The sequence below is a fragment of the Amblyomma mixtum genome, chromosome 3, assembly GCF_055824585.1.
Source record: "Amblyomma mixtum isolate Tamu chromosome 3, ASM5582458v1, whole genome shotgun sequence".
Classification (NCBI taxonomy): domain Eukaryota; kingdom Metazoa; phylum Arthropoda; class Arachnida; order Ixodida; family Ixodidae; genus Amblyomma; species Amblyomma mixtum.
The window spans coordinates 214,558,433-214,586,261 of NC_143014.1; the positions used below are offsets into that span (position 1 = coordinate 214,558,433).

The window sequence follows — 27,829 nt, forward strand, 5'->3', positions numbered from 1 at the left end:
CAAATAAAGCTCTAGTACAGCACAAACAGTCTCGCAGTCAATGCCAAACAGTGCGTCAGTGACGGTTTTCGCCTTGTGGCACTTTAGAGAGGCAAAGTGCCCCCTGAATTATGTTTTTGTTTTTGTGGGAAATACTGTGCAAGCTGCTGACGATATTGCGACAAAATATACGCTGCAAAAATGCTACTATATTTACGCATGGTAAAAGGGTGACTTGCAAGACATTACCGGGAATTAATTCATATCAACACACCGGTGTGGCCGAGCTGCTGTTCTCACTGCGTAAAAAAAAAATCCTATTCGCGAATGTGGCAGCATGGGTAATGAGCAGGGAATGCGCGCAGTGATTGCTCACGTCTTGTGGAAGGTTGAATATCATAATTTACGCTACGCCAACTTACACTGATCTACAAGAACAAGAAGCTAAACGCGCTAAACAAGAGCCACTGGGAGGTCGTGCTCTCGTCTCCGGACCCGCCATCGCAGCTTGCTGCGGTGCTTCGGGGTGCCGACGTCATGGACAAACACCGCATGAACGTTACGACGTAGAGTGGGACCGTGCGGTGGTCCAGGGACCCAAGGGGGGTCTAAACACACTTGCCATGATAAAGTTTTTCTCTCTCTCTCGCCAGCTTCAACTCTGACCGGCTTCAACGCTCTCCTTTTGTGAACCATTCTTCTTTTCTGCGGGGCATGTAATGCGAAGGCAAGATAACCGCTGGTCCTTATTAAGTGTAACGGAGTGGGTTCCAAGAGAAGGCAAACGTAGCAAGGGGGGGGGGGGGGGGGTAGAAAGTTAGGTGGGCGGATGACATTAAGAAGTTTGAAACCGGCTGTCCTGTGAAACCAGAATACGTGCCGCGGAAAACCGCGTCACGTAAACAGCACTGCTAGCGGCGCGCCCTTATAGAAATGGTCTATAGACAGTCTATAGACTTCTTATTGACTCTATATACTTCCTATAGATATTACTTTTTGTCTATTCATAGTCTATAGACTGTCTATAGACAAAAATCTATTAAAAGTGTATAGCCATAAATCTATAGATTGTCTATAGACTGTCTATGGAATTTGTACTGCCTATAGACTTTTGTCTATTGACACTCTATAGACTTTATAGACAGAAGTCTATAGAAACTCTATAGACTGCCTAAAACTTTTTTGTAGGGGCGTGCAGGATACGCCACGCCCGCGCGACCGCCGGTCGGAGTACAACTCCCAGGGAGCATCGCGGTAGTGGAGGCGTATCGCAACTGCTTGTGAAATCGGTCTATTGCGTTTAATTCTTTAGAGGCACTACGTAAGGGCGATGGAATCACGTAGCGACCCTGCAGACCAATGAGGAATTATGTGGTGGCGTCATCACTGTTGTACTGTGTGATCGTTGTGGGGTGTTTGAATAACCGCGCGTGAACATGTGGTTGTGACGTCAAGATCCTCTCGATCAATCCGTATTTTCGTCACAGGAGATCGGGCTTTGCTTCGAACGTCCGCTCTAAAGCTATCGCGTGAATATTTCTCAAACCGCCGCATCCCTTTAAGCCTCACCTCAACAGAGAAGGCCTGAATTTTTTTCCCTTTCATTCTAGTATACTCGTACTTCTGTCTGCGTCGCCTTTAGCCAGTTGCTTAAGCGATTATATGCAATAGCATATAGTTTTCATTCTGCTTTACAGCCGCAATCGCTTAATTTGGGGTCGTTGCATCTCCCTGCAGAAAAAAAAGAACACAGGGAATATATATATATTTTGTGCTGAAATTTTATGAGAATTCAATTAACGAAGATGAAGAATGCGGCCACTGCTCGTGCTGTCAGGTCGCGCCCTGGGGGAGACGAAGAAGAAGATCAGACGCGGGTCGGAGCTGCCTCTCCTCAATAGCGAGTTCGACCTTGTTTTCAACCTGGCCGCAACGCTGACCGACGCCTCTCTCGCGGACGCCTCCATTGTACCCGCTGGTGCCACTTTAGTAGGATCCCTGCCCACAAAAAGTAGACAGGATGGCGAGCGCCGCACCATCGTCCGACAAGCCTGGTACGTTCTTTTTGTCCACATAGGAACGTCTCATCGGGCTCTGCGGCCCAAGCACACCCCCAAGCGTCACTTTTCTAAAATTCGGTTGTGTTCCTTACGATGACGGGGTAGGGTTCATAACTATGCCTTTACAGCTTCGTTTGTTTGTTTTTTAATCCATTATGGTGACGTGGCAGTATTGAATCTCTGCGCTGGTGCATGAGTACTGAGTTTAATCAGTGCGCCAGTGATATCCCGCACCTAGCTTAACAAAAGCCGGAGGACTGCACGTGTATGAAACCACGTCTCCAGGTATTTATCAACCAGTTTAACTGAGCGCAGGTATTGTATTTTCGTCGTCTATCAACTACAATAAATGTGCGAAAGTTTATCCTGTGTCTCAAGCATCACGCATAAAGAAAAGAAGTGGAGCGTTGAATGCAGAAAAACTTGTTTTCATCTTTTCTGAAGCTTCATATACCATCTGTTTTGTTTGTGTGCACATGCATGAGAGACCAAGGTTTCTATCTAACTGTCTTTAATAACTCAGAATTTAATTGGGTACAGAGCTTCATAAGCTTTGAGGGCTTTTCCAGGTTAATGTACCTTGCCAACAAGATTTTAAGGAATTACACGTGACTGCTCCGGTTCAGGGAACGATGTGGTGCCAATTACGAAGGTTCCTTGTGACCGTGGCCGGCGATCTCGCGAAATCGGCAAGACGTCTATACAGTCTAGCGGGCCAATGGATTAGTGCTAGTGTCTGGCTTCAGGAGACACCACGTGCAGAAGTCGTATTTGGCGGTTAGTGGTAGCAGACTTCATTTCCGCGTTCTCTTTACTGCCGTCCCTAACAGGAGTGCGGTATTCCTAAAGCCTATTTTCAAACGAAATGGCCACGGGCATTATCATCTCCATCGACGCAACTTCTATTGCACACGGCCATTCATATTTTTTATTTTCTCTAATTTGCGCTCGCAAGTCAGGGTAAGGATGCTGGTGTTCCTAGCTCAGGTTGGAGATACTGGTTCGTCTTCACGGGTAAGTATACGGTTTCGCCAATTTGTAGATTACAAGAGATATATATGTCCAGAGAGGACATATCGAAAACGGTCGATCTCAGAGATCTAGACCATTCAATTCCCATCATTTAAGCACTCGACACTGTCCGCTGTTATCTTCTCATTTCATGTAAAGGAATTTTTTTCTGTCATTATTCCGTCTCATGTTGGAATTCTCAAATTTTCGGTCAACGTATAGTTTGGTTTAGTTTATGGGGTTTAACGTCCCAAAGCGACTCAGGCTATGAGAGACGCCGTAGTGAAGGGCTCCGGAAATTTCGACCACCTGGGGTTCTTTAACGTGCGCTGACATCGCACAGTACACGGGCCTCTAGAATTTCTCCTCAACGTATAGACGTATAGTCAACGTATAGACTGGAGTGAGCATTCGGCCTCTGAGGAGACGCTAACGCGAACAAATTGGGATGCACGCAAGCCCCTCATGAAAAGAAATACGACGTGCCGTTGGTTAAGACGCTTGAGATTTTAACTCTGGCCTTGTTTCGGAAGTGATCTGCAACGGTTGCGTTCTCGTGTTTGGTCTTCGCAGCCTTGGACAAGCGGAAGGCTTCCGCGAGGATGCTCGTGTCGCTTTACCCAAGGGTACGTGTTGGTAACGTGATGGAGGCTTCGCTTGCAGCGATATTCGAATCTGCCGCAGATATGCGTGATTAAATGAGTGCTTTGTTTGAGTCATCCAATCAAAATAGGGGCAAGTTAAAAATTCTCCTCGTGCATGTGAGCCACTTGCATGCAGTGTTGTTAAAGAAAAGCGTCAACAAATGAATAGGAGCGCGTGGGAACTGCTGTGCATGAGGGTTCGTAATATTGGCACCAAACAAACCTCGCACACTTTGCCCATATGTGGCTTGTGTTACGTGAACTTGTGCATATGAACGCGAAGTAATTGACCCTAGTGTATGGATGCAATGTTGCCTGACGGCAGGCGAAATTTACTCAACAGGCTATTGTCTGAGAGTTTCGAGCGTGAACTGATGAAGCGGGTCTGTGGTGGTTTGCAAACGGAGTCGTAAGTTTATGTTTTCTTCGCAAATGAACCTTGCGTAATTAACGATATAAGAGAAGTGTGCTGTGCGCGCATCAGACTACAGGTAGCTAGCTGGTAAGCAGCGAACAAGGAGCTGTATACATTCAAACGCAATAGCCCGGAGTGAAATAACCGCGACGCCTGCTTTCTCAAACTGCTCTTAGGGCCGAGCAGCACTGAGAGTCCGACTCCTGGTTTACATGCGCCACAGAACGGTGAGACAATGTAGAACACAACCGCAATGTGACTGGAATATCGAGCGTTTAAAACGCACGCGGATCAGGGAAGAGCATGTGCCGAATACCGGAACCTTGCAAATGGCGTAACGTCGTAGCAATGAAAACGTGCAGCCTTCCGGTTGGAGAAAGTTTGTCGTGTGTGCAAGCGCTCGCAGATAGTGCCTGCTGCTTCACAGTCATTCGCGTTACAGAGCCCTTATCGGATTCACCGCTGTGAAATTTTTTTTTTCTTACCGGTAGTATTCGGTCTTGCGGCAAATGAATGCCCCGCTGATTCGTCCGTTCGCAGATTCCGAAGACGGCGACGGTGCTGCTGGAGTTCTTTATTAAGCGCGAGAGCAAGGTGTCTCTGATGCGTGATCCGCTGTCCCACTTCTGCCAGGAGGAGGTCGTTCTTCACGCTCAGGAGTGCCTTCTCAAGCTCAACAAGCAGGTCATCACGTACCAGGACGTCCGCGACATGGTCGAGAACCTGGTCGGTCTCCACAACATGGTAGGGGAGTAGCGTACCACGGTTGCGGAAAGTGGCCGTAGCGGCCGGAACTGTATTGTAAAGACGTGACGGAGCCTCTTACTATCAAATCCTCTACTGAAGTGCTGTGTTACAGAGCAAACGCCTATTCCGGTTCTTCAGCTAAGTTCGCTGAATTACAATGCGATTGACTATGGACTGTGTGGACTGTGGACAGGTAGTGCTGTTTCCATTAACAGGCGTATGAGTGTTAGCGTGTTAACGTCATGGCTTTGTTGCTTGCCTGTCACTGTCTTTAAAACATCTGGCTAGAAAATAAAGGAATTTTGAATTTGTGAGAATTTGTACTGAGTGTTGTTATTTTTAATGGCCAGTGGTGACACTTGCAGGAGCAATTTGTTACGAACCATTGTTACTTAAATTGGCTGAATAAGCAGGACACCTGTTACTAAACCCTTTTTAACACCACTTATCACGCAGTGCATAAAGAAAAATACTGACGTCGCCAAAGAGCTCGGCACCACTGTACGCAAACTTACCATTATCGTGGGCGAAGTTGCTACATCTCTGGAGAAGATTGCCGAAGTCCCCGTCACGGACTGGATGGCCATCGGCGACGCTATTGTCAACAAGCTTGAACGGGTGAGTATCTCGTATATTGTACACTTAAGGATGACCACCTGTGCGCCATACATTCGAACGAGTTTTCGCAAAAGCGTGCTGCAGTGCTTTGGGAACGCCGTGGCTGTTTAGAGACAACGTAAGAGGTAATTAAGAATGCAAGCCTTCGATGAAATTGCCCCCAGATGCTCAGCCCACAGAGAATGGGAACAGCGTGGTAGTTTTTGAACAGTACGCTTGAGCAATCGACTAGAACTAAGCTGGAAAAAGTTGCACTGCATTTCACTGCAAGGAAGCTATTTAAAAATACTTTCACGGCCAATACGGCCGAATGAGTGCCTACGTGTGTTCTACATAGTAAAACTAAGACCACTACACAAATCACGAATGTCTGAATGAAAATAAAGCTTCTCGTGGAACATCGTTATAACATAAAACTTCACGTGTAGCAATCGCACTATGTCCTATTATTTAGCCATTAGCGAATATTCTAAGGCTCTTCTCGCAGGTAGGTTCTCGAGTCGGACGTGAATAAAAACACACTACATATTGCATTTGTATTCAAAAGCTTTAGTATTTGCGTGCCTCTATTATTCAGTAGTTAGCCTCCATGAAGATGTTAGCGATTAGGACAGCTGGTCCTTCTTTCGATTTTGAGTGAAGGACGTGAAGGAGATGCGCTAAAGCGAATATTGAGCGAAATGAGACCAACGAAAATATCTTGGTTGCTTCTAATGAACGTATATTTACTTGCCGATACTTTTCAATAATTCAGATTAACACAACTCATTTACAGGGGGAAGCGGGGGGGGGGGGGGGGGTGGATTAAACAACACGGAGCAGGCTTCGCCGTTCGAACTTTTCTCACGCATTCCGCAAACAAAATGTGATGGTTTCTTGGGCTGATACGCGAGCGCACTAACGGAATTTGTCGGTATGTATATGCAGTAGACCTCATAATTTTTGCTAGGTTAGACATAAACGGAGTCTGATCGCTGCAGCATGTTCCGAAACATTATGGGCGCGACTGTACACTGGGAAATAAATGCCTTCCTATTTCTAACGGCAACCTGAGACGCGTGTGAGCATAATAATTTGTCAACAAAAGATAAGTTATCCGATACTGGCTATAAAGAAGGGTCTCAGTGGTCTGCTCATATCAGTAAATTGCTTGTTTGGGACAGTGTCCTTTTATATTGCTATACAAAAACAAGCTCGCCGGCAGAAAGCAACAGGGCGCGCATGTAACAAGCCGAAGCAACTTGCCATGCCGTCTTTTACTTTTTGGCGTTCCCTTGTCAATGCTGGGTGGCAATTACATAAAATGTTTTCGCGAGCAGTTTCCGAGTGAGCGTAGACCCCGTCCGCAACCCCAACGTTGAGCTTACGCGCAAAGCATGCCGGTGCCGCTGAACTGCGAAGGAATTCTTCCAAAGCTCATTTCCTTCCTTTAACTTTGCAGTTGAACCCAGCCAAACCACTTCCATTCGCCACGTTTATTCCCCGGATGCGCGACTTCAGAAATATGAAGATGCTTGGGGCTGGCGGATTTGGGTGCGTACGCATGCACTACACGAGCAGTAAAAAAATGGCCAACGCCTGCTTTTCAAGGAATTGCGAATTTTGAGCGCAACTGGTGCGGCATTTGAATCGTATAGGCGGCCGCAAACGGTCCGTCCGGCTCTAGGCTTCGGCTTAGGCAGCGCACAGGGGTCCGCCAATGCCTCTCCTCTCCTCGGGCGAACGTACGGCAGCGCGCTCATTCTGGCGCCATCTCTTTGCGGGTCGCCTTCGCAGAGTCATGTAAAATGTCCTTCCTTTATGGTCTTCTGGCTGCCACCGTATCCTTTTCTTACGCTTTCATCATCGCGCCCTCTTAGCTAGCGCCTTACTCTTATCATCCGCTGCGCTCCGCGTTCGCTCTCTTTCATCCTCAGCTGTGCTGTTCGTACGCTCTGATTACGCAGAGGGCGACGGCGAGGGACGCCGTTCAACTCGTGAAAAGGCGTTTAAGACCTGCGCTCTAAAATAGTCGGCATCAAACCCCTGTGCGAGTGACTAGTTAGTTACTTTAAGATATGTTAGTGTAACGTGCTCATAGCATTGTCTTCAAGACAGCCTTGGTGCTTATAGATCACGCATTTTGTCAGTAGTCTTCCAGGCAGTGTACCCAGAAGATAAGTGTGATAGAATACCAACAGGAAATGAATTAATGGTAAAAGTAGCGTCATTTCACAAAATCTATTTTTCTGGGCTTCTCGAGCGGCCGTTGCTCGTCAAGAACACCTGTCCGAGCTAAACGCAGCCCATGAAAACGTCCTGTGAGCCCAGAAAGAATTACTCCATTAATTGGTCGATGAATTTTTTTTTCACGCAAAGTAGAGCCGCAGTGCTACAATTCAGGTTGGTATTGTGATATGACATGAATCTCTAGAATCTCTATGCCAGAATGGGTCATGTACAGTTAGTTTAAAATCGAGGCTGAGTGAACACTTTTTGGAGTGAGGTGGGTGCATACGGACGGACGGACGGACGGGCAGCAGTTTCCTCTTGAGGTCACAGCTTTCCCTGCCTCGCTAAACTGTTGTTTCGCTCCCTTCTCTCAGTTCTCAAATATTCTCCTATTACTGCCTTAAAAAAAATATAACGTTTTCTGGGCGAAAGCAGATCTACGGTGTCTTCGCCTACTGGGGGCTGGACGGCCTCACTCTCTGCGAGAATGCGCTCCATCGTTTCCCTTTCTTGCACACAGCAAGAGCCCATGTCGTCTGAGCGCCTATTTTTTGTTGGCAACATTTCGTTATTAAGCACCTGCCCCGAGAAAGAAGACCTGTTCGGTTGGAATTTTAGCAAGGTTTTCCTTCTAATGGCCCTTTTAGCCGTCCGGTACAGTTCTTGCGTTGGTTTATCTACCATATTCCTCTGTCAGTGCACTTTATTGACCTGTGATTTCCTATTTCAAAGTTAGCCTACTATCTTGTCCTCATGGCTGTCGTTACTTATCGTAAGGCACTGAATTCTTCTCTATGCAGTGTCTACACTGCAGCGGCACGAAAGTTTCACCGCCCATCTATTCTGCTTCATTTGCCTCAGTTATTCTTCGTACTGGACCTTCTATTTGCGTTTTGATGAAAAGAAGCGACGAACCTCTGGATGAAGGCGAGCAGTTAGCCAGAGTCGACCATAACGGAAAGTACTGCAATCTCCCGCTAGCCACTCCCATCATTTTCCGTAAGTGCGGATATATAGTCAAATCCCCCGTGGTAAAGCTTCCAGAGGACCGTTTGGCCTTGGTGGCTACAACGTGAGAAGAATTTCGAGGTCTGAGTACCGCACATGTCTTAAGCATATTTAGTCAATTGCGGACTTGAAGCAACTGTTGGCATCGTAACGCGAAGTTGTTTCGGTGTTTGGCGATGGGTCGAGTACTCCGGAAAGTTAGTGGTGTCGTGACTGCCTTCGGAATATAGGAAATAATGGTCAAGAATACATCGTGCACTTCTGTACCCGAAAGTAACGAACAGTAGCGTTCCGGTTTGTTTCTGATCGTGAAAAATCGTGGTGAAGGAGTATTTTCTGGAGCTTTCGGAAATTCGCATCACCGAGCTTCCAGTCTCATAATAATTAAGTTTTCTGATTTGTTGTGCCAATGGAGCAAGTAAAAATGCGAACAATACGAACCTGAGCCCGAACCATTTCCCGCTTCTGAGTTGATCCACACGGGCAGCCGTACAGTGCACTAACATGTGCTGGTTGCACTCAAGCACCACATCGCGGAAGTTATGATAAGGCATGAAGCCGCTTTGTCGTTAAAGTTCTGGTGTTTGCTATTCAGTCCATGCATTAAAGTCTGACCAAAGAGTTCCAACCTTGTCTCGTATTCCGTGGTTTTCCGGTTAGTGTTAACTTTTGAAGCAGTTGCAAGTCTTCAGTCAGCCAAGAAACGACATCGTGCAATGCTGATCTGGTTTTGCCTCAAAGCTGTCCTTGAAGACAAGTAGCTACAAAGTAAAAAGGCATCTCCAGCGTGTTAGCATGAGTTCTGTTTTAGAGTACGGATTGCAGATACTAATTTTTTTAAAAATCTGGTTGGTACATCGCAGGGCTGTATACCTGGCCAACTATCGTCCCGCCAATTTCGTGGCGACGGTGAAGCTGGTGAACATGGATCGGTTCAGCCGGCACAAGCAGGCTGCCATGGACAAGGTGGTCGCGTCCGTCATCCGAAACCCCTTCCTAGTCAAGTACTACTGCTGCTTCTGCGTCAAGGTGAGCCGCACGATCAATACCTGTCGTCCATATATGCTCAGGCGGGGGACTCTTATTCAACCGGTAGAGATAGGTACGGCGAAGGCAACAAGTGTACAAGGACAGCCGGTTTACTTCTGCAGGTGGACGCGATGATGTCTCAATTCTTGCACCACTCGCTCAAGGCTACAGTCATTGCGCACTGAACTTAAAAATAAAATAAAATTATCCAAATACCACTTTTTTAACGTTAAGATGCACCATTTTCTTACAAACGCGCCAAGAAAGTTTTGGATGCATTTAACAAACAAAAAAGCTCCGGTGACCAAAGTCAGACTGAACGGTACCGAGACCAGTGATATTCAGTGTATTGCCGAGGCTTTCAACGCGTATTTTGCTTCCGTATTTTTACAAGCTGACAATCTTAGTCCTGAATATGTATGCCCAAAATATGAGCTGCCGAACCTCTTTATTACGGAACAAGGCATTTTTTCGTCACTGTTAAACTTAGACACAAAAAAATCTGCCGGACCAGACGAAATATCCAACAACTTTCTATTTAGGTACGCAGAATGGTGCTCGAAATACCTGCTCATAATATTCAACGAGAGTTTGAATCAAGCTACCATTCCCGATGATTGGAAAATGGCTAAGATCATCCCTATTCACAAATCTGGAGATAAGGCTAGTGTCAATAATTACAGGCCTGTTTCGCTCCTGTGAACCGTTAGCAAGGTAATGGAGCACTTTATTTTTAAGCATATAAGCAGTTTTCTGGAAAATAATAATTTCTTTTCTGAGGGACAGCACGGTTTTCGACCTGGCCTATCCACGGTTACGCAACTACTACACACTACTAATGATCTCATGGCAGCTTTGGATCGGGGTGGGCAAATTGATATACTGTTCCTCGACTTCGAAAAGGCGTTTGACCGAGTCTGTCACAAAAGGTTATTACTTAAGCTAAAAAGTGTATTGCAAAATGAACAAATTGTGAATTGGCTTGATTGTTACTTATCTAATCGACAACAGTATCTCTGCATTGAAAACTCACTTTCTTCATCTGTCCCTGTATTATCCGGAGTACCACAAGGTGCTGTCCTTGGACCTCTTCTTTTTCTGATCTATTTAAATGACCTGTCTTTGGATTCCTCTGTACAATGCCGGTCCTTCGCCGATGACTGCATCGTGTACCAGGTCATCGAATCTGTGCAAGATCAAATTGTGCTATGTGATTACCTCTCTGCAATTAACAGTTGGTGTCAATCCTGGCGTATGAACCTAAATGTCTCTAAATGTGCACACATGATGGTCACAAGAAAGAAAAAACCGTTAATATATACTTACAAAATTAACAATGCTGATGTCAAGCGGGTTGACGACTTCAAATATCTTGGTATTATAATTGACTCCAAATTAACGTGGAACGCACATGTTGAATGTGTTGTGTCGGCGTCACTAAAAAAGCTGTGGTTATTAAAGCACCGCATGAGGCACTGCACTAGTGCAACAAAACTTGCAGCATTCACGACACTCGTTAGGCCAACTCTTGATTACGCTGACACTGTTTGGGACCCTCATACTTAGAAAAACATCAATCACATTGAAGGGGTACAAAAGAAAGCACTTCGATTCATTTTTAACGCTTACCATAGAAGTATCTCTGTTTCAAACTTGAGAACACGAGCTGGGCTCCCGTCGCTAGAAATGCGCCGTAAACTACACCGCCTACAAATGATGTACAGTATTGTCAACCACCATGTCAAAATAAATTTTCATACTTACATGCACTTCAACGAATCCAGGAAAACGAGAGGCAAGCACAGCAAAACAATTGTAATGCCGCAGGTTAAAACTAACGCCTACCGTTCATCTTTCTTTCCACGAACCACAGCCGAGTGGAACGCCTTACCCTATGAAGTAGCTGACATGCCCTCAGTTGAATCTTTTGTTACGGCCGTGTCATCTTATCTATGATGCAGCAAGTATTTCTTTACAACGCTTCTTGCTTTGCGTCCGCCTTTCAAAGTGTATTCCTTCTTTCTTTTTTTTTGTGTTTTTTGATTGTGCACATTCCTTGGTGGCTGATTGTCAATAGCATGTTTTCTTTCTTTGCCGCTGTTAAACTCACCTTAGCAATTGTTCAAGAAGAATGTATCCACTCCTGCTTTGACTGCCAAGAGGCAGTTGGCAGTATTTGATAAATAAATAAATAAATAAATAAATAAATAAATAAATAAATAAATAAATAAATAAATAAATAAATAAATAAATGTATTTATTCCCAGCAAGTCGCTCGGAACAGGAGTAGAAATGAAAGAGGCCACGTAGTCCGTTAATGTGTTTGTCCGCGCACAACTGTGAAAGCAGAAGTTTCTACAATGGTATCGCGGTAGCATCATCACTTCGTGGTGAGGTAACCACATAGGGTCATTAGTAAACTGCCCTCCGATGTCTTTCTTCGTAGCCTATAGGTCAAGGAGAGAGGCAAAGTATGCGGTTCGTCGCTTACTTCCGTAGTGCAGTGTCTCTACAAAAAGCGAGACGTGAAACAGTAGAGGAAATTGTATGAGTGACGCCTTGAAAACATGTACCCTCCACTGCTGAACCGAAGACAATAATTCTGTTAGATCTCGTGCGCGAACGTGTCTGCCTGCACTCGTGAGCACTGAAGTGTACCAAATGCTTATGTATTTTGGTTTAAATGCGTGCTCAGTTGGTGAAGAAATGGAGCAGAAACACTGGCGGCTTGAGGCGTGCACTCGTTTTGGCTAAGGCTTGTGCGCGCGTCGGGTCAGGAGGCGTACGTGACCATAATGGAGTACATCGCTGGCCTGGACTTGATGCGCGTGGTGACCAAGGAGGAATACCTGGAGATCGAGGCGGTGCGCATCATAATGGCGCAGCTGATACTCGCTCTGGAGCACATGCACTTGCGCGGATTCCTCCACCGAGATGTCAAGGTGTCCAAGTGAGTATACACGGGCTCCTGCATGACGTGATGACATCTGTGACGCATACAATAGAGAAAGCTACTGAACTTTATTCCCTACTCTATAGTCGAGGTCCAGGCAGTCCAGGCGTTCAGCTATCGTAGTGCGACTCTTGTATAGCGTTCGTCGTTGTATGCATGCGCCGTACGACTTGGATGTCTAAAAAACTGATACGTACGACGAGATGGCAGGTGGCATATCGGTGAGCCTTTAGGTTCACTTTGTGAAGCCTCATCAAACGGATTTATGGGTTGAGACTTGTGGGGTCGTGTTATATTACATTGTGCACTTAGATGTACAACTGATTGCTCTAAATGTAGGTATATTATTGGCCCAATATTGCCGAGATTTCTTTCGGAGGTTGAGAATGGGCTGACTGTTGTGGGGATAACCCGGTAGTTTGAGCTGTTGTCGGCGTGTAGTTTTCGACTTAATTCGATTAAGCCGTAGGTCATTACGGCTAGTATTGGTGTAGATTAATGCATTCGGCTTCATGTTGTTATGTGAACCAAGAAGTCAGGGTTTTTCTTTAGGAGGGAGTGTAACAAAGAAAAAAAATGCATATTTTGCAGCATGCTCATTTTGCCGGGCGGACGGGTGAAGGTCATCGACTTTGACACAACTAAAGTCTGCAACGGTCATTGTGAGTTGGCACTGTGTTTCTTTCTGAATATTATAGATAAAAATGTTGATAGGATAGTCTTTGGTTCAGCTTGTGTTGCTAATGGACAAGCTCCACGCAGGACGGGCTTCTTTGGTGAAAGAACAAAAGAAGTAGCATATTTACGGCGATGGCGTGCTTTCAGGAGATGTTTATGCCACTGGCTGAAGTTTCAGTTCTAAGAAGTTACCTCATTACTATGCTAATAAAATGAAATATTAGTTGCTCAGTTCCTGACTGCTATATTCAAAATGACTTTGGAGATATTTTCTTTATGTAAGTTGCTTTTTTGCAGCACTGATGTACTTGTTGTGCTGCCCATAGGATGACTTTACGAGCGGAGTTTTTGTTACATATCTCAAAGAGCAAGGTGCCGAAGCGCCCATTGAAAGACCAGCACCGTGGCTGCTCTTCTAGGCGACATGTTGCGCCGAGTTTGATGTTACAAAAAAATTTGGCCCCGCCGCGGTGGCTCAGTGGTTACGGCGCTCGGCTGCTGGCCCGAAAGACGCGGGTTCGATCCCGGCCGCGGCGGCCGAATTTCGATGAAGGCGAAATTCTAGAGGCCCGTGTACTGTGCGATGTCAGTGCACGTTAAAGAACCCCAGGTGGTCGAAATTTCCGAAGGCCATCACTACGGCGTCCCTCATAGCCTGAGTTGCTTTGGACGTTAAACCCCAATAAACCAAACCAAACCAAAAAAGTTTGATGAAAGGCAACGTGATGCACATTTCTCAGTTGAAACACATTATGGAATTCTGTATAATCATCTGTACGTTTTCAATCGTGTGCAGTCGCTAAACGACTTCTGCGAGGCTACTTTCGGAGAACTCCATTCGAATTCCACGACGGCGAGTCGGCAGGCACAATTCCTTACATGGCTCCTGAAATCCTCAAGAGGAGACCTTATGGTATGTTTTATCTACTGATAACCTGGTACAAAGAAAGTGATTCATTAATTTGTCTTTGCACACAGCGAAGAATAAAACTCATTTTTAGGCCATCCGTGGCCCGTAAGTCGTATGCGAGAAGTGCACTAATTTACGCTTGCGTCCGAAAGCTATTGGGTCATACGGGTTCAGGGCAATACCCTGAGTTGGAGGAGCTTTCTAATAAAGATTTAATTATAAACGATCTATTACGCCTCCGCACAATAAAAAGGTTTCAGAGTAAGGTTACGCAGCTCTATGAAATAATCGCAGGCAAAGAAAAAATCATTCAGGTTTTGGGCTCGTGCCTCTGACTACGTACCTCGTCAGCAAGGGAGTCGCTATATCAGCTGAGTTAACCAGACAGGCTAGCAAATATCAGGATGAGACTGCATCGATAAACAACTAAAACGGAATCGATCCTAGAGCTTCGAGTTGGCGAGTTTAGATGTGAGTTTAGAGAAATAAAGAATGTGTGTATATGTAAGGCTGCACATTCAATACTATATGGTGTCCATGATTACTTTCAACCTACTCCAAAGTCTACGATGTCTAACACTTCACCTCCATAGGCGCAGTATCCACGATTGGTTTTTGAAGCACTAGGCACGCTCTTGGAAGCAAAACGATACAGCCGCTGGTTGATCACGATGGGGGTAGGTCTGCAAACACAGCAGACTTAGTTTTGACCACGCGAGTTCAGTTCTTTACTTTTTTTTCTGATCGGCAATCTGCAGTACCTGCGTGGACAGTGCTTCTGTTGCACCCAGGTCGTGCCGCCGACTGGTGGTCTGCGGGCATCGTCATGTACAAGCTGATGACGGGGCGCGTACCGTTCCGGGGAAAGTCCAAACAACTGCTTCGGGAACGAATCATCACGTCGCCTCTGAAGTGGCCGCGGGCCGAGGAACATCCGCACTCAGCGACCACTCCAGCCAAGGACATGACGTACCGCATGCTCAAGAAGAACCCCGTCGAGCGTCTCGGCTCGCGCAATTACAGCGACCTGAAGACGCACCCGTTCTTCGATCAGTTCAACTGGCAGATGTTGTACACCAAGACAGACCTGTGCGAAATCCCCAGCATTGCGGAGATAATGAACAGCGACGCCGAGAAAGACCGCAAGACCGGAGATCCCGAGGACAAGCGCAAGCACCAGCAGATCGAAGAGATGACCGACGTGAGCGCCGATAGCCAGAAACCGCTGCTTTGCTACGCTTCACCCAGCTTCAAGAAGCTTATGCTCAAGGTACTAAAGTGCTGGGTGCTGGCGGCTAAGCGATGTGGTTTCTTAGGCTCGCTGCGGCTTCCCACACAGCCTGCGATGCATTCGCCTGCTCCGCGGGTGTCGGGTTTGAAGATATACGGAGTACTTTGACGATGGAGTTTTTCTTACAAGCCATGGCAGCTGCACAAATTCCGTCTCCTCCGCTGCATCCACTGTGCGCTGCGCGGAAAATATCTGCGACGGAGATTTCTTCGGAGGTATGAGTAATTAGCAGCCAAGATTAATATTTTAAGAACAGAGTCGATGCCATGAATTATTATTACGAAGTTCACGACAGACACACAACCACCCTGGAAAAAATAACTAAGCCAAATTTGAATGATTTTTATCTTGACACGTACTGCTAAGTTCTGAAAAGTACGGAATCGAAGCTCCAAGTATGTCATGTATTTATTCAGCAGTACCCTCATGGTTGGGACAGCTAGTTCAGTTTTGGCGTTCGAGGAATTAGCAAAAAAAAAAAATCTCTCCGCTCTAGAACGCTTTGTTGCGAATAGAGCCTGGGGGCACTCAAACTATATGTTGATTTATGAAGTATGTATTGATGAAAGGTCATGCGGCGCGCACGAATGTCTCTTTGACATACATAGCTCCTCAAAGAGGCGCCTTATAGAAATAGTTCAAATTGGTCGCCTATGGATAAACACACATCAAATATATGTCATCCTTTTCTTTAAGAGATATACAGAAGAGTTTTATTTTCCTCAGGTTTTTTTTCAAATGAAGATTTTACCTCGGCGCTCAGATTAAACGGACAAGGCACATATTATATCATTATTGTTTGACCGACTCTTAGATTTCAATATATGTTACATTAAAGTCTTTATGGCCTTGCCTGTATACACGAAGAAGCTAAGAGCTGCAGGATACATGTTTGCCAAGTATCTTTATTAAACAAAGCATTAATTTCTTACACGTTAGTAATTGATTTTGAATTGGTAAATAGTAACCATGTGAGTCTGCCTTTCATGAATTATACAGGGACAGGAGGATTTAAGAAACGTGCGGAAGGAATTCATTCATTCGAGTAAGTTCGGAAAGGGCCTTTATACAGCTGCACTGCGGAGAAAAACCGTGCACTCTTTTTCTAATTTCGGAGTCAGCTTTTGCTCGTCCTACGACTATAGCTCAGTGTGAAGGTCTAAATAGCCCGTTCAAGAGACGTTTTCCGCGAAATCTTTGTCTTCGTAGTCAAATGTCGCACCTTGCGGAATAACACGCGAAATACCAACTAGCGGTTTGTAGACACTTGCCGCCCATAAGATATCATTCTGTAAATTTTCTGCATTACTCTATCACCCACTACGTGGAGAGACTGCATTCGCAGAGAGCTGTCTTTGTAAATTGTGTCCTTGCATTAGGGAAGAAATCGCGCTCACACCCAGCTCAGCTTCAATACGTATGCGGACCCTTCCTGTTCAAGGCGCATCAAAGGTAATCTTTGAACCTTAACCCTTTCGGACTCCGCTCGCCATCTCTATTGAAAAAAAAACATTTTTTCCCTCCTTAACAGTCTACCCAGGCTTACAGAAAGCGAACTAGCTTATTTTGCAAAGGCATAGACAACCTTGGTCAAAAGTCTTCTGACTACAGGGATTAGCATTGAGGCGTGTAATGTTGAAGTTACAGCATACCCGAAATTACAAGTCTCCGAGCCTCCGGAGGGGAAGAAGATCATTGTCTCCTTCAGGGCAAGGTGTCGTCAGGTCCTTTCCGTCATTTATGTTTGCCCTCGTCTTTTTGCGCTCCCTTCCTTGAAGTTGCAAACGGACCAACAAGCTCAAACTGGAACTTAAGCAAGGTCAAGGGCCTGGAGTGCTCTAAGTGCCGGACGATATATGTTGCTCAAATGCAAACCCTGCGGCCTGAGGACTTTTTACTGAGACTTCATTGTGCGCGGAGTGTCACTGTGGTTATAAATCGTAACATCGAAGTCTCAAATAATATAGCGAATGCCTTTAATGCCTCAAACTGTCGGGACCAAGACGTGATAGCAAATGTGTCCGCGTTTCGGATGCATGCCTTATATGGGCATATGTCAATAAATAGCCAATCGATGCTTAATTGGGTGCAATCGAAAGGCATGGAAACATGATATAAAGTGATTTCATGATTATATCATTGTACTTAAGGACTAAATGACTAATTGGTAATTAGTAGTAGTTAAGAAGTGGCATATAGGACTGTGTACTGTGCCTGTACCTTAACTAACACTAATTAATCAGTGTACTAGTTAAGGTCACGTTAACTATCAGTAACCATACATTAACTAGTATCACGAAATGTGCGTCATGCTTAACTATCATTAACCATCTGTAATGGTTAGACATTTCATAGACATTGTGTCGAACATTCTAGAGCGTTCCATCCCTTGACAGGTGAGTGACAGGACATGATGGATGGCATTGCAACAATGGTAAAGACCAATTAGCCTAATTAACCTTTATAGTCATAAAACCGAGCAGGAAATCGGTCGAGTTGGGGAATCGAACCCGGGTCTCCGGAGTGCGACACGAGCACGCTAACCACTCCGCCATACCATCTCGATGGTTTAGAATGAGCAAAGGCGCGTCTAGCTAATACGGCGTCTTCGTTCACTCCCATCTTCCTCCCTTGCCTTACGGCGAGGTTCAGGTGTCCACCGAGATATGCGAGAGAGGTACATTTCCTTTCCTCAAAAACCAATTTACCGACGAGCAAGGCGTACAGCCGAATAGGCGATGGCGTTCTGTGGACTCCCTGGCAGCGTTGCAAGACGCTGTCGCGTTCCACTCTTAGAGGCGAAGCTTAACATCTTAACCACACATCAGTGAAACAAGCAGCAACACTGCGCTTAAGGCTTTCGCCTCACCGCACTTTTGGGTCAACAAAGCGCCCCCTTCCCCCCCCCCCCCCCCCCTGAATTTTTTTCAGGTAAGCCCCTCGAAGGATCGTGCGATCGATTTTTTTCGACGACACGCATGATGCTAGGTACCCAGAAAAAAAAATGGTCTTATCACTAGTTATGAAGTCTGTCCGTAGAAATATGTCAAAACGCAAGTTACCAAGATCACTGTTCTCAGAAAGGCTGAGAGCTCGCTATGCACATGGTTGCGCCCATATGACCTGGCAGGGTCACTAGAAATGTTTTTCTTAATTTTTTTTGTCAGCAAATAAGAGGTGATGAGAACAGCGGGCGCTCGAACAAAGTGTTCACATAGAACTTCAGAAAAAAAGTGTCGGACGTAGAGAGGTGGTGTTTGTCCAGTTTCAGCATCGGCTATTTTGGTAAAATTTCAGAAACCTGCGGATCTCTCTTCCACTGCAGGTGAAGGCGAGCAAGACAGCTATTAAGGTATCTGACTCTTTTATGGAGACGAGTGGGCAGACCTCCACAGCCATCGACTACCAGGCGAACTCTCCCCAGTCCATGAGCCGAAGCGCCGCCTTGAGCAGTAAGTGCGGCCGTGGTCCTTGCCTGCGCGCACTTTGCAATTCGCTTGTGCGCTATATAACTTCTGGGGCAAGGTGGACTCTTTAATAATCTTACTCTGTCGCACACAGAGTCGCCAGAGTTCGGTAATAACCGAGGCAAAAACGTCATTCTCGTGACCGACGTGGAACATGTTTTCACTGTGAATCTTAGGCTTGCCATTTTAAGGCGGAAGCCTTTAATGTCTCATCGTTGTAAGCAGCAGTTGTAGACAGAGAATGTCACGCTTTTCAGTTGGTCGAAACGGTCGTGACGTCACAGTGCGCCAATTTCAAACGGGGCCAATTGTACTTTGGCTAGTAACCATGCAACCAATTGAAGGGACCATATAGTGATGCTCCAAGTAAGTGGGACTGAGCTTAGTTAATTGCTTAATTACCCAATTAGCCTAATTAACTTCTGTAGTCAGGCCATATAAATAAATAAAACCTAGTAAGAAATTGGTCGATCTCGGGAATCGAACCCCGGTCTTCGGAGAGCGAGACGAGCATGCTATCCACTCCGCCATGCCAGCTCGATGGTTGGGAATGAACAAAGGCACGTCTAGTGAATACGGTGTCTTCGCTCACTGCCATCCTCCTCCCTTCCCTTGCGGCGAGGTTTAGGTGTCCACCGAGATATGAGAGAGAAATACATTTCCTTTCCTCAAAAACCAATTTACCGACGAGCGAGGCGTAGAACCGAATGGGCGATGGCGTTCTATGGACTCCCTGGCAGCGTTGCAAGACGCTCTCGCGTTCCACTCTTAGAGGCGAAGCTTAACATCTTAACCACACATCAGTCATCACACTTTAGGTCAAAAAAGTGCACCCCCCCCCCCCCCCCTGAATTTTGACGGGTGTCCACCGAGATATGTGAGGCAGTTACTGCGTAATTTTCTTTCCTCAAATACAATTTTCATTTTCTTCATTACGGGCCATCTTCGTCTTTCTTCTTTCACTCCCACTTCCTCCGTTCCTCTACGGTGCGGTTCAGGTGTCCACCGAGATGACAGAGATTTACTGCGCCATTTCCTTTCCTCAAAAACCGTTGCGTTGAAACGGCAAGGCATCGCGCCGAACGGGTGGTGGCGTTCCGTGGACTCCCTGGCAGCGCTACAACACGCTGTCGCGTTCCACTCCTAAAGGCGAAGCTTAAGCTTAATTAGCAGTTAATTAGTATTCAGACATTAATCAGTAATTAACCATTAATTAGTGATTTGTCATCACTTAGTAATTAGTACTCAATTACATGTGACGCCACCAGTGCCACAGAAGCACTGAAAGTGGTGCGGAAAACGCTTTCGCCTCTACGCACTTTAGACAGTCAAAGTGCCCCCTGAATTTTTTAAGAAAAGTGTACGACTCGAAATAGTGTTATTTTATAAGCATTGAGGCAAAGCAGTAAATAAATGTTGGAACTTGGTTTCGCGACACTTTACGGTTGCTAACGGCAGCTCGATGGCAGTGCGCACGTCGGCTGAACGGCGTTACATGAACATGAATAGTCACCATGAAAGGCTAAGTAACATGAAAAAGTCTTAGCACTCATGATTACTAACACGCCGAACGTTTGCATCATCATCATCGTCAGCCTGACTGCGCCCACTGCAGGGCAAAGGCCTCTCCCATGTCTCTCCTGTTTGCCTGTATGTGTAAAAGGCTTGCTGCGTGAATCTAACATTGGCTGCAACCTTAAACGAGCGTTCGTTCATTGCAGGTATGGAGACCAAAGAGAACGCGGTCGGTGATAAGGTTGACCTGATGCTGTACCGAAAAAAGAAGTATTTCAAGTTTTGGGGCTTCGGTTTCTCATTGCGGCGGGTCAAAGGAGAGGAAGCGACCTTCACTTACGTCGATGTGAGTCTCTGTGCTTCACAGCTCGCATTTTACTCTGTGGCAGCGTCGAAGCATCCGCGCATTTTATGCGCCACGACCCTGGGTGTTGCCACCAGAAGTGGCAGTTTCCATACAAGCTCAGGAAGTCAGTGCGGCTGACGTTAGGGTGCGAAGGCATGTGGAGAGACAGACGAAGATACAAAAGCTGGATGAAGCGAATAAACTGGCGTCTTCTGTTTTTTTTTTTAATAGTCACCAGAATGACTTGCAAGTTCGATTACACATGCGTATTCCAGCTCTGCTAGCACAGCGACACTTTGGTTCTGCTGCGGACAGCAGCTTTTCTGCAGCGGGCAGCAGCATCCGATCATATCAAAAACGCCTCCACTGAGCTCGGCGGCGTAACGGATAATTTTCGTAACGCTGATTTACTGTAGAGCATTGTTCCGTCGAGCTTTCTCAAGAATTATGCCGCTGTATCAAGCAGATAAGCACGCCTATTCCATCGTACTGTCCGCAGCTATCTAAGCTTGACTGGCGTATTGGTCGCTTAAAAACTCGACAACGGCTAGTAAAAACCAGGGCCCGCTTGCACGAAGCAAATTAGGCAGTCTAGTTTCCAGTCTTATATTATTCGCACTGTAAGCCCTCCGTTGGTTTTGAGGAAAGGAAAGGCTCGTGACTGCCGAACTTTGTAGGCGGACGCCACCGCTACGCTGTGAGGAAAAAGAAAACTCGAACGCCGACTCGCGTTGGCAGCTAACGTTCGTATTTGTCCTTCTACTGGTTCGGGTTTCTGCGCTACTGAGGTTGAGAAACGCGAACGAAGGAAAGGACAGACTGCGCGCTAGCCTGTGGCTAAAGTCGTCGTTCGTGTGCTTTTGTTTCGTCAGATCGAGGATGAGGTCGTCATCATCATCATCATCAGCCTGACTACGCCCACTGCAGGGCAAAGGCCTCTCCCATGCCTCTCCAATTAACCCTTTCATTTGCCAGTTGCGGCCACCGTATCCCCGCAAACTTCTTAATCTCATCCGCCCACCTAACTTTCTGCCGCCCCCTGCTACGCTTACCTTCTCTTGGAATCCACTCCGTTACCCTTAAGGACCAGCGGTTATCTTGCTTTCACGCATTACATGCCCTGTCCAAGCCCATTTCTTCCTCTTGATTTCGGCTAGGATGTCATTTGCCGGCGTTTACCCCCTCACCCATTCCGCCCGCTTCCGATCTCTTAACGTTACACCTATCATTTTTCTTTCCACAGCTCGCTGCGTTGTCCTTAACTCAAGCTGAACCCTCTTTGTTAGCCTCCATGTTTCTGCCCCGTAGGTGAGTACCGGTAAGATACAGCTGTTGTACGCTTTTCTCTTGAGGATTTAGTGTCCGCCTGCAAAGTGAGGTAATCATGCACCTTTCCTTTCCTCAAAACCAACGGAGGGTTCTGGCTGCGAATGAGACAAGACTGGTAACTAGACTGTCGAATTGGCTTCGTACAAGCGGACCCAGGTTCTGGCTCACTGATATGTGCAGTCTTGCCAAAACCGCGCGAAAGTTGACGGACGCCGCTCTCTCCGTACCCGGCGGCTATAGGCAGTGACGAAAGGAACGCCCGCCGACTTGTCCAAGGTGCTGCCGCTGGACTTCATTCTGCACGTAAACGGCATCGCGGTGGCGGACGCCCCGCTGCCCCGCATCAAGAAGATCATCAGCAGTGCCGGCGACCAGATGGTGCTGTCGGTGATGTCCTCCAGTCCGTACCGGTTGCTGACCAGCCGTCGGGATATGCTGGGCGTTATGCGCACCATACCCCGCGAGACCGCAGTGATCAAAGCCGCCGCGCTCAACTGCATGGGCGGCAAGCCGTACGGCATTGGCATCCTCGACGTCGACGTGGCCGACGACAAAATCAGGCAATCGGCCAAGTGCTTTGTGCTCCTGGTGAGATTCCAAAGAGGCAGAAGCAAGTGCGGAGGCGAGATGGCCAGTCGTGCCTTTTTTTTTTTACCATTCGCTGCACTGAAGTAGAAGCTACACTTTGAGTCAAAGTCTGGCCGGCGTCTTGGCTATCGTTCGAGCTCTGTCACAATTACCTAAGTTATGGGCTGTAGACAGTCCTGAATTGTTTGCTATGGGCTTTATAAGTTCAACCTCTCATAGCGCGAACTGAGGGCAAAAAAAGAAAACAACAAAACAGCGAACGGTAAGCAGTGCGTGATGTGACCGAACACACAAAAAAAGCAACAGCAACGAAATAGCACAGGAAAAACCCGCATAGCGATATAGGCGCACACGGAGAGAACTGCAAGCCGAAAAAAAAACAGTGAAAAAACTGCACAGCGACAAAATAGCACGGCGACAGAGCAGCACAGGAACAGCGCAGAACTGCAGCAGAACAGCACAGAGGAGTACGCTACAGAGTTTCGGAGAGCGTTTACGACGGTATAATAGACTGGTACGCGTGAACTGTAGCTTCCGCATCCGGTTTTGCGGTTGAATTTATAGCAGAGTGGTGTACATAACTGAGAGCTTCACCTTTTTGTTTCATGACCACTAATTTCGACGCGATAAGTAAGCACTGCACTTGCCTGATGGCACTGTTGTGACAACCGTAGCGTGATATCCGTAATGTGGCCTGACCTAGGTTCAACGTATATGCAGGGAACCGTTTTAAGTCATGATTTTCGTCGCATTTAAAGTGTATTAAAGCGCAAGCGCATCAACAGAGTTCGCTTGAATGATGTCCGGTGACAAAACATTCCACCCTCGGGTAATTTGAGCAAAAAGGAGTATCACAGAATGTCACATCTAAAATGAAATTGCCTAACTTGTAATGGATGGTACTTCCTTCAAGATATTTATGGGTGGGGTAGCATGTAATTCTTATACCCATGCCACACGGGCACTTTACAAAGCTATCGAGTCGAGAGCCTTCGAGATTGTCAATCGCTATCGAGACTCGAAGGAGTTGTGCCACTGCTATATGGCAAACTCGATCGTCGTGGAGAATTTCCATCATCTCACACTACGGCTTTATGGCGCCACCGTCGCCGCCAAAAATTTTGCAGGCATGCCAGGAATGAAGACAAGTTTAACACAAGTTTAACAATACAAGTTTAACCTGAAAAGGTTAAGAGCAAAATCTTGAGTCCTTAGACTAGTATTAATCACTCCCGAAATGAACTTCGTTGTCTTGGACAAGCTGGAGTAGCATTCTTGCGCTTTTGATGAAGATGGTGCAGGTTGTTTGTGTGTCACCTGCAACAACGGCACTGCGCGTGCTGTAGTGTTACCAGTGTTTCTTCGTCCGGTGCTGCCTTTTTTTTTTCAAGAAAATAAGTTACATGTTTTGAAGTTCCGTATTTTTCAAAAATGATTCTGCTCTGATTTTATCCCCCTGCACGTTGCTGCGAGCGCACGCGTCCGATAGTGCATGCAGCCACCGCTGGAAGGTCCTCGAAATCTTAAGATTTCCGCGCTGCTCTGTTAATTGAAATATACCTGCGCTTAAAAGACACGGACTGAAAGATAGAGACACACACACACAGCGCTGGACTTACAACTGAATTTTTATTCGGGAAACACTGCTCTTTATACACACCAGCAGGTGATAAAAATGGAAGATGGTAACACCCGGATGATAAAAAATCGACAAACTGTCTCGTCACATGTCCAGTCCTACCTTCCCTTTTGAAAAAATGCCCTTTCCTTTGATAGTAGTGAAAGGGACGTGCTACTCACGCATGCAACCCCACTGTCCGCTATGCTCATGGCTTCAATTATTTCACGCGCCGTTTGGTCACGGTTCCTGCTTACTATCTTCGTCTCGTTATAGGAAGGTACACATTTACACTATTGACAATGAACAACCAAATTCCCATCGCCTTTCCGTTCCATGTTCTTCCGATGTTCACGGAGCCGCTCGTTCAAACATCGCCCCGTTTGGCCTACATATGCTTTGCCACATGTCAGCGGCAACCTGTATACCACTCCTTCTGCGCATGCGACCATGGGGACTTGGTGTTTCTTTTTACACCCCTTAGTTTTTCTTTCTGGGTACGTTACTATTTTGCATAAGTTTTCCAATTTGTCCGGGGCTGAAAAAACGACCCTAGTTTTTACTTTTGAAGCAATTCTTTTAAGATTATGGGACACCCCATGAATGTACGGAATCACCACCGTTTTCTCCTTTTGTTTTGCTCCCTCCTTGCTAGGCACCGTACCCTTTTTGCCTATTTTCTTTAGCAGGCTTTTTGCCACCGACACCAAAACCTGATCCGGATAACCTGCTTCCTTTAGCCTCACCACCTGCTGCTCAAAACTTTCTTTGACTAATTCCGGGCAAGATTTCTTCAACGCATTTTGAAAACATAACCTCCCGATTGCGCTCTTCACTAATTTCGAATGTGCAGAGCTGAACGGAAGCAAACCTTTGTTACCTCTAGGCTGGTACATCCAAAATGTCCCATCAGGCAACAGTGACAGCTTGATATCGAGGAAACGTATCGTGCCTTCGTTCATTTCTTCATATGTGATTATTAGTGGGTTAAGGGTTTTACTAAAAACAGCAAGTAGCTCTTGCACAGCAGAGTCGTAAATACCGTCAAGGTGATTAAAGACCACTAAAAAGTCATCCACAAACCGGAACACTTTTACGCCATCAACTTTGTTTTGATCTCGCAACAGGATAGCCAACTTTCTGTCACATTGGGCAGAAAGTTGAGTAGTAGCACGTCCCTTTCACTACTATCAAAGGAAAGGGCATTTTTGCAAAAGGGAAGGTAGGACTGGACATGTGACGAGACAGTTTGTCGATTTTTTATCATCCGGGTGTTACCATCTTCCATTTTTATCACCGGCTGGTGTGTATAAAGAGCAGTGTTTCCCGAATAAAAATTCAGTTGTAAGTCCAGCGCTGTGTGTGTGTGTCTCTATCTTTCAGTCCGTGTCTTTTAAGCGCAGGTATATTTCAATATGGTAAACCAACTCGCTCAACAAACCACTCTGCTCTGTTAACTCTGTATATATTGACTCGGTGTCCATCGAAACCGCTCGCGTAGCAGCGCTCAGTGACCTTTGAGTCAATAGACTACCTGTTCGACGGCCTTCGGAATGCTCGTTTGACAGGGGCATGCCGGTTACTGATTCTTTTGTGGTGGTTGTTCATGCTTTTAGTATTTCGAACTTCTGGTAGCAACAGCGTTTGTATACGTAATATACGCCTGATAACGTCCTCACTCTCTGCACCGGCCATAACTTCGTGGTGTTTAAACAAGAATCACCCCGCATTTCTCAGGAGAAGAAACTTCGCCAGATAGATAGGCCAGGTTCACGTAAAGAAACGCCTCACGGTTGCATCTTATAGCTTAGTTTCATTTCTTCGGACATGTGTGCGCAGGTGATTGCGCTGCTGACGGCAACACGCACGTCACGATTTGTAAACTCAAGAACGAGCTCGTAATTTACTACTGCTAAGCCCGCAATGATCACTGCTATATATCATTACCTTATGTCTGAAACAATCGCAAAAACTTCTTCAACTTCCAGCGTTCCGCCATCCTCGTTGTGTTTGCGCTCCTGAAGAAGAACCATGAAGTCCGGACGTGATTTTCTTGTGTATGAAGGAGCGCGCAATCATCGCAAGCATTGATTATGACTCCCAACGTAGAATACTCCTTAAAACGCAGTTTCTAATTTCCAAGCATCTAAACGTGTGCAGTTGACTGCAGCACGGCGTCAAATAGCGGTCGAAGAAACGTAATAGAGACTTTTAGAATGGAGAGACAGTGTCGGTTACGGGCATAAGGGAATAGCGGGGGCCCAGTGCGCAGGCGCAGTACAATGCGCCCCTCCCTCCGGTTATTGTGCGCCTGCGCACTGGTCTCCTGCTATTTCCCTATGCCTCTAACCTGGCTGGAAGGGTGGGGGGTCCTTTTTTGGGGAAAAGCCGCTTCGTTCTTGAGTTGTATCCGAATAATAGCAGCTATTGCCGTAATATGCGCGTACCGTGGCTCAGAGTGCTGATGGGCAATACGTCGTGAGAAGCCTGTGCTTTCTGCGAGCATGCAACTGACATAACATCAGAGCCACGTGCTGCTGAAAATGTGCATTCGCACTGACAGCTAGAATCACAGTGGCTTAAAAAACTTGGAGCGCAACTGAAATTTAGAGCGAATGTTAGCCGGAATTTGGTGTTGGGATCGATCACTGTTGACATTTCTGTTTTTGTAAGCACGCAGTTGGAAACACGGCATTCCGATGCTTCGAATGCTTTCTATATAAAGCGTTATTTACCGCTTTCAGATTGCAGAAGTGTTGAGCGCCAACAACAAGATGGTCTTTCCCGGAGACGTGGTGACAGAGATCGACGGTACCTCTCTGGACGGCTTGTCGCGGCCCCAAGTCGAACAGCTGCTGCACGTCGGCAAGCCTGAAATCACGGTGTGCGTGGTGCCACTGTCGCCCATGCGCAAGAAGCGCTTACTTATCTCCAAAATACAAGAGACAGGGCTGACCGACACCAACATACCCACCAAGTCTACGGCCGCCGATATCGACTGAGTTCTTCGTAGATCGCCGAGTTCTTCGGCGAGTGTACAGACGTTTCTGTAGAGCTCGTGATTCGTTTTGCACGACGATTCGAAGATGGGGCGTATACCTTTGGCAATAACGATTTGCGCTGACGAAAAACTGATACGACGCACGCTATCGGCTGTAGCGTGTTCGCAGGTTTGCTCGCTACCGCCGGCGTGCCTCAGCTATTTGTTAATGCATATTAGTGCGCCTTCTTTAACGGCCTGATATTCAGTGAACATTTATTGCAAGTTCTGTAAATACTGTTGATGAGGTTACGAATTCACTCTTTACGTACACATGGTTCTACATATTCGCAAGCTGCGTCTTTACTGACGGCAACTAATTTCATTACATTGTTCCGTATTGACACGATTAAAAAACCATCATCGAGAAGC

At 46.4% G+C, this 27,829-nt stretch overlaps 1 protein-coding gene across 3 annotated transcripts; it reads left to right on the plus strand.

The window, feature by feature from the left end:
• Positions 1–1,999: 1,999 nt before the first annotated feature.
• Positions 2,000–27,419, plus strand: LOC149353631 (uncharacterized). Of its 3 annotated transcripts, XM_089577373.1 has the most exons (14): positions 2,000–2,033; positions 3,624–3,676; positions 4,650–4,853; positions 5,313–5,474; positions 6,916–7,007; positions 9,557–9,722; positions 12,500–12,672; positions 13,267–13,337; positions 14,150–14,266; positions 15,055–15,533; positions 18,880–19,006; positions 20,743–20,882; positions 22,452–22,799; positions 27,162–27,419. In XM_089577373.1, exons 1-14 carry the CDS (start codon positions 2,000–2,002, stop codon positions 27,417–27,419), a joined length of 2,424 nt encoding a protein of 807 aa, XP_089433499.1. The 3 variants fall into 3 exon arrangements, with proteins under 3 accessions (XP_089433499.1, XP_089433500.1, XP_089433502.1); XM_089577374.1 differs by lacking the exon at positions 14,150–14,266; XM_089577376.1 differs by lacking the exons at positions 2,000–2,033; positions 3,624–3,676; positions 4,650–4,853 and having other exon boundaries at positions 5,436–5,474; positions 18,880–19,021.
• Positions 27,420–27,829: the final 410 nt, after the last annotated feature.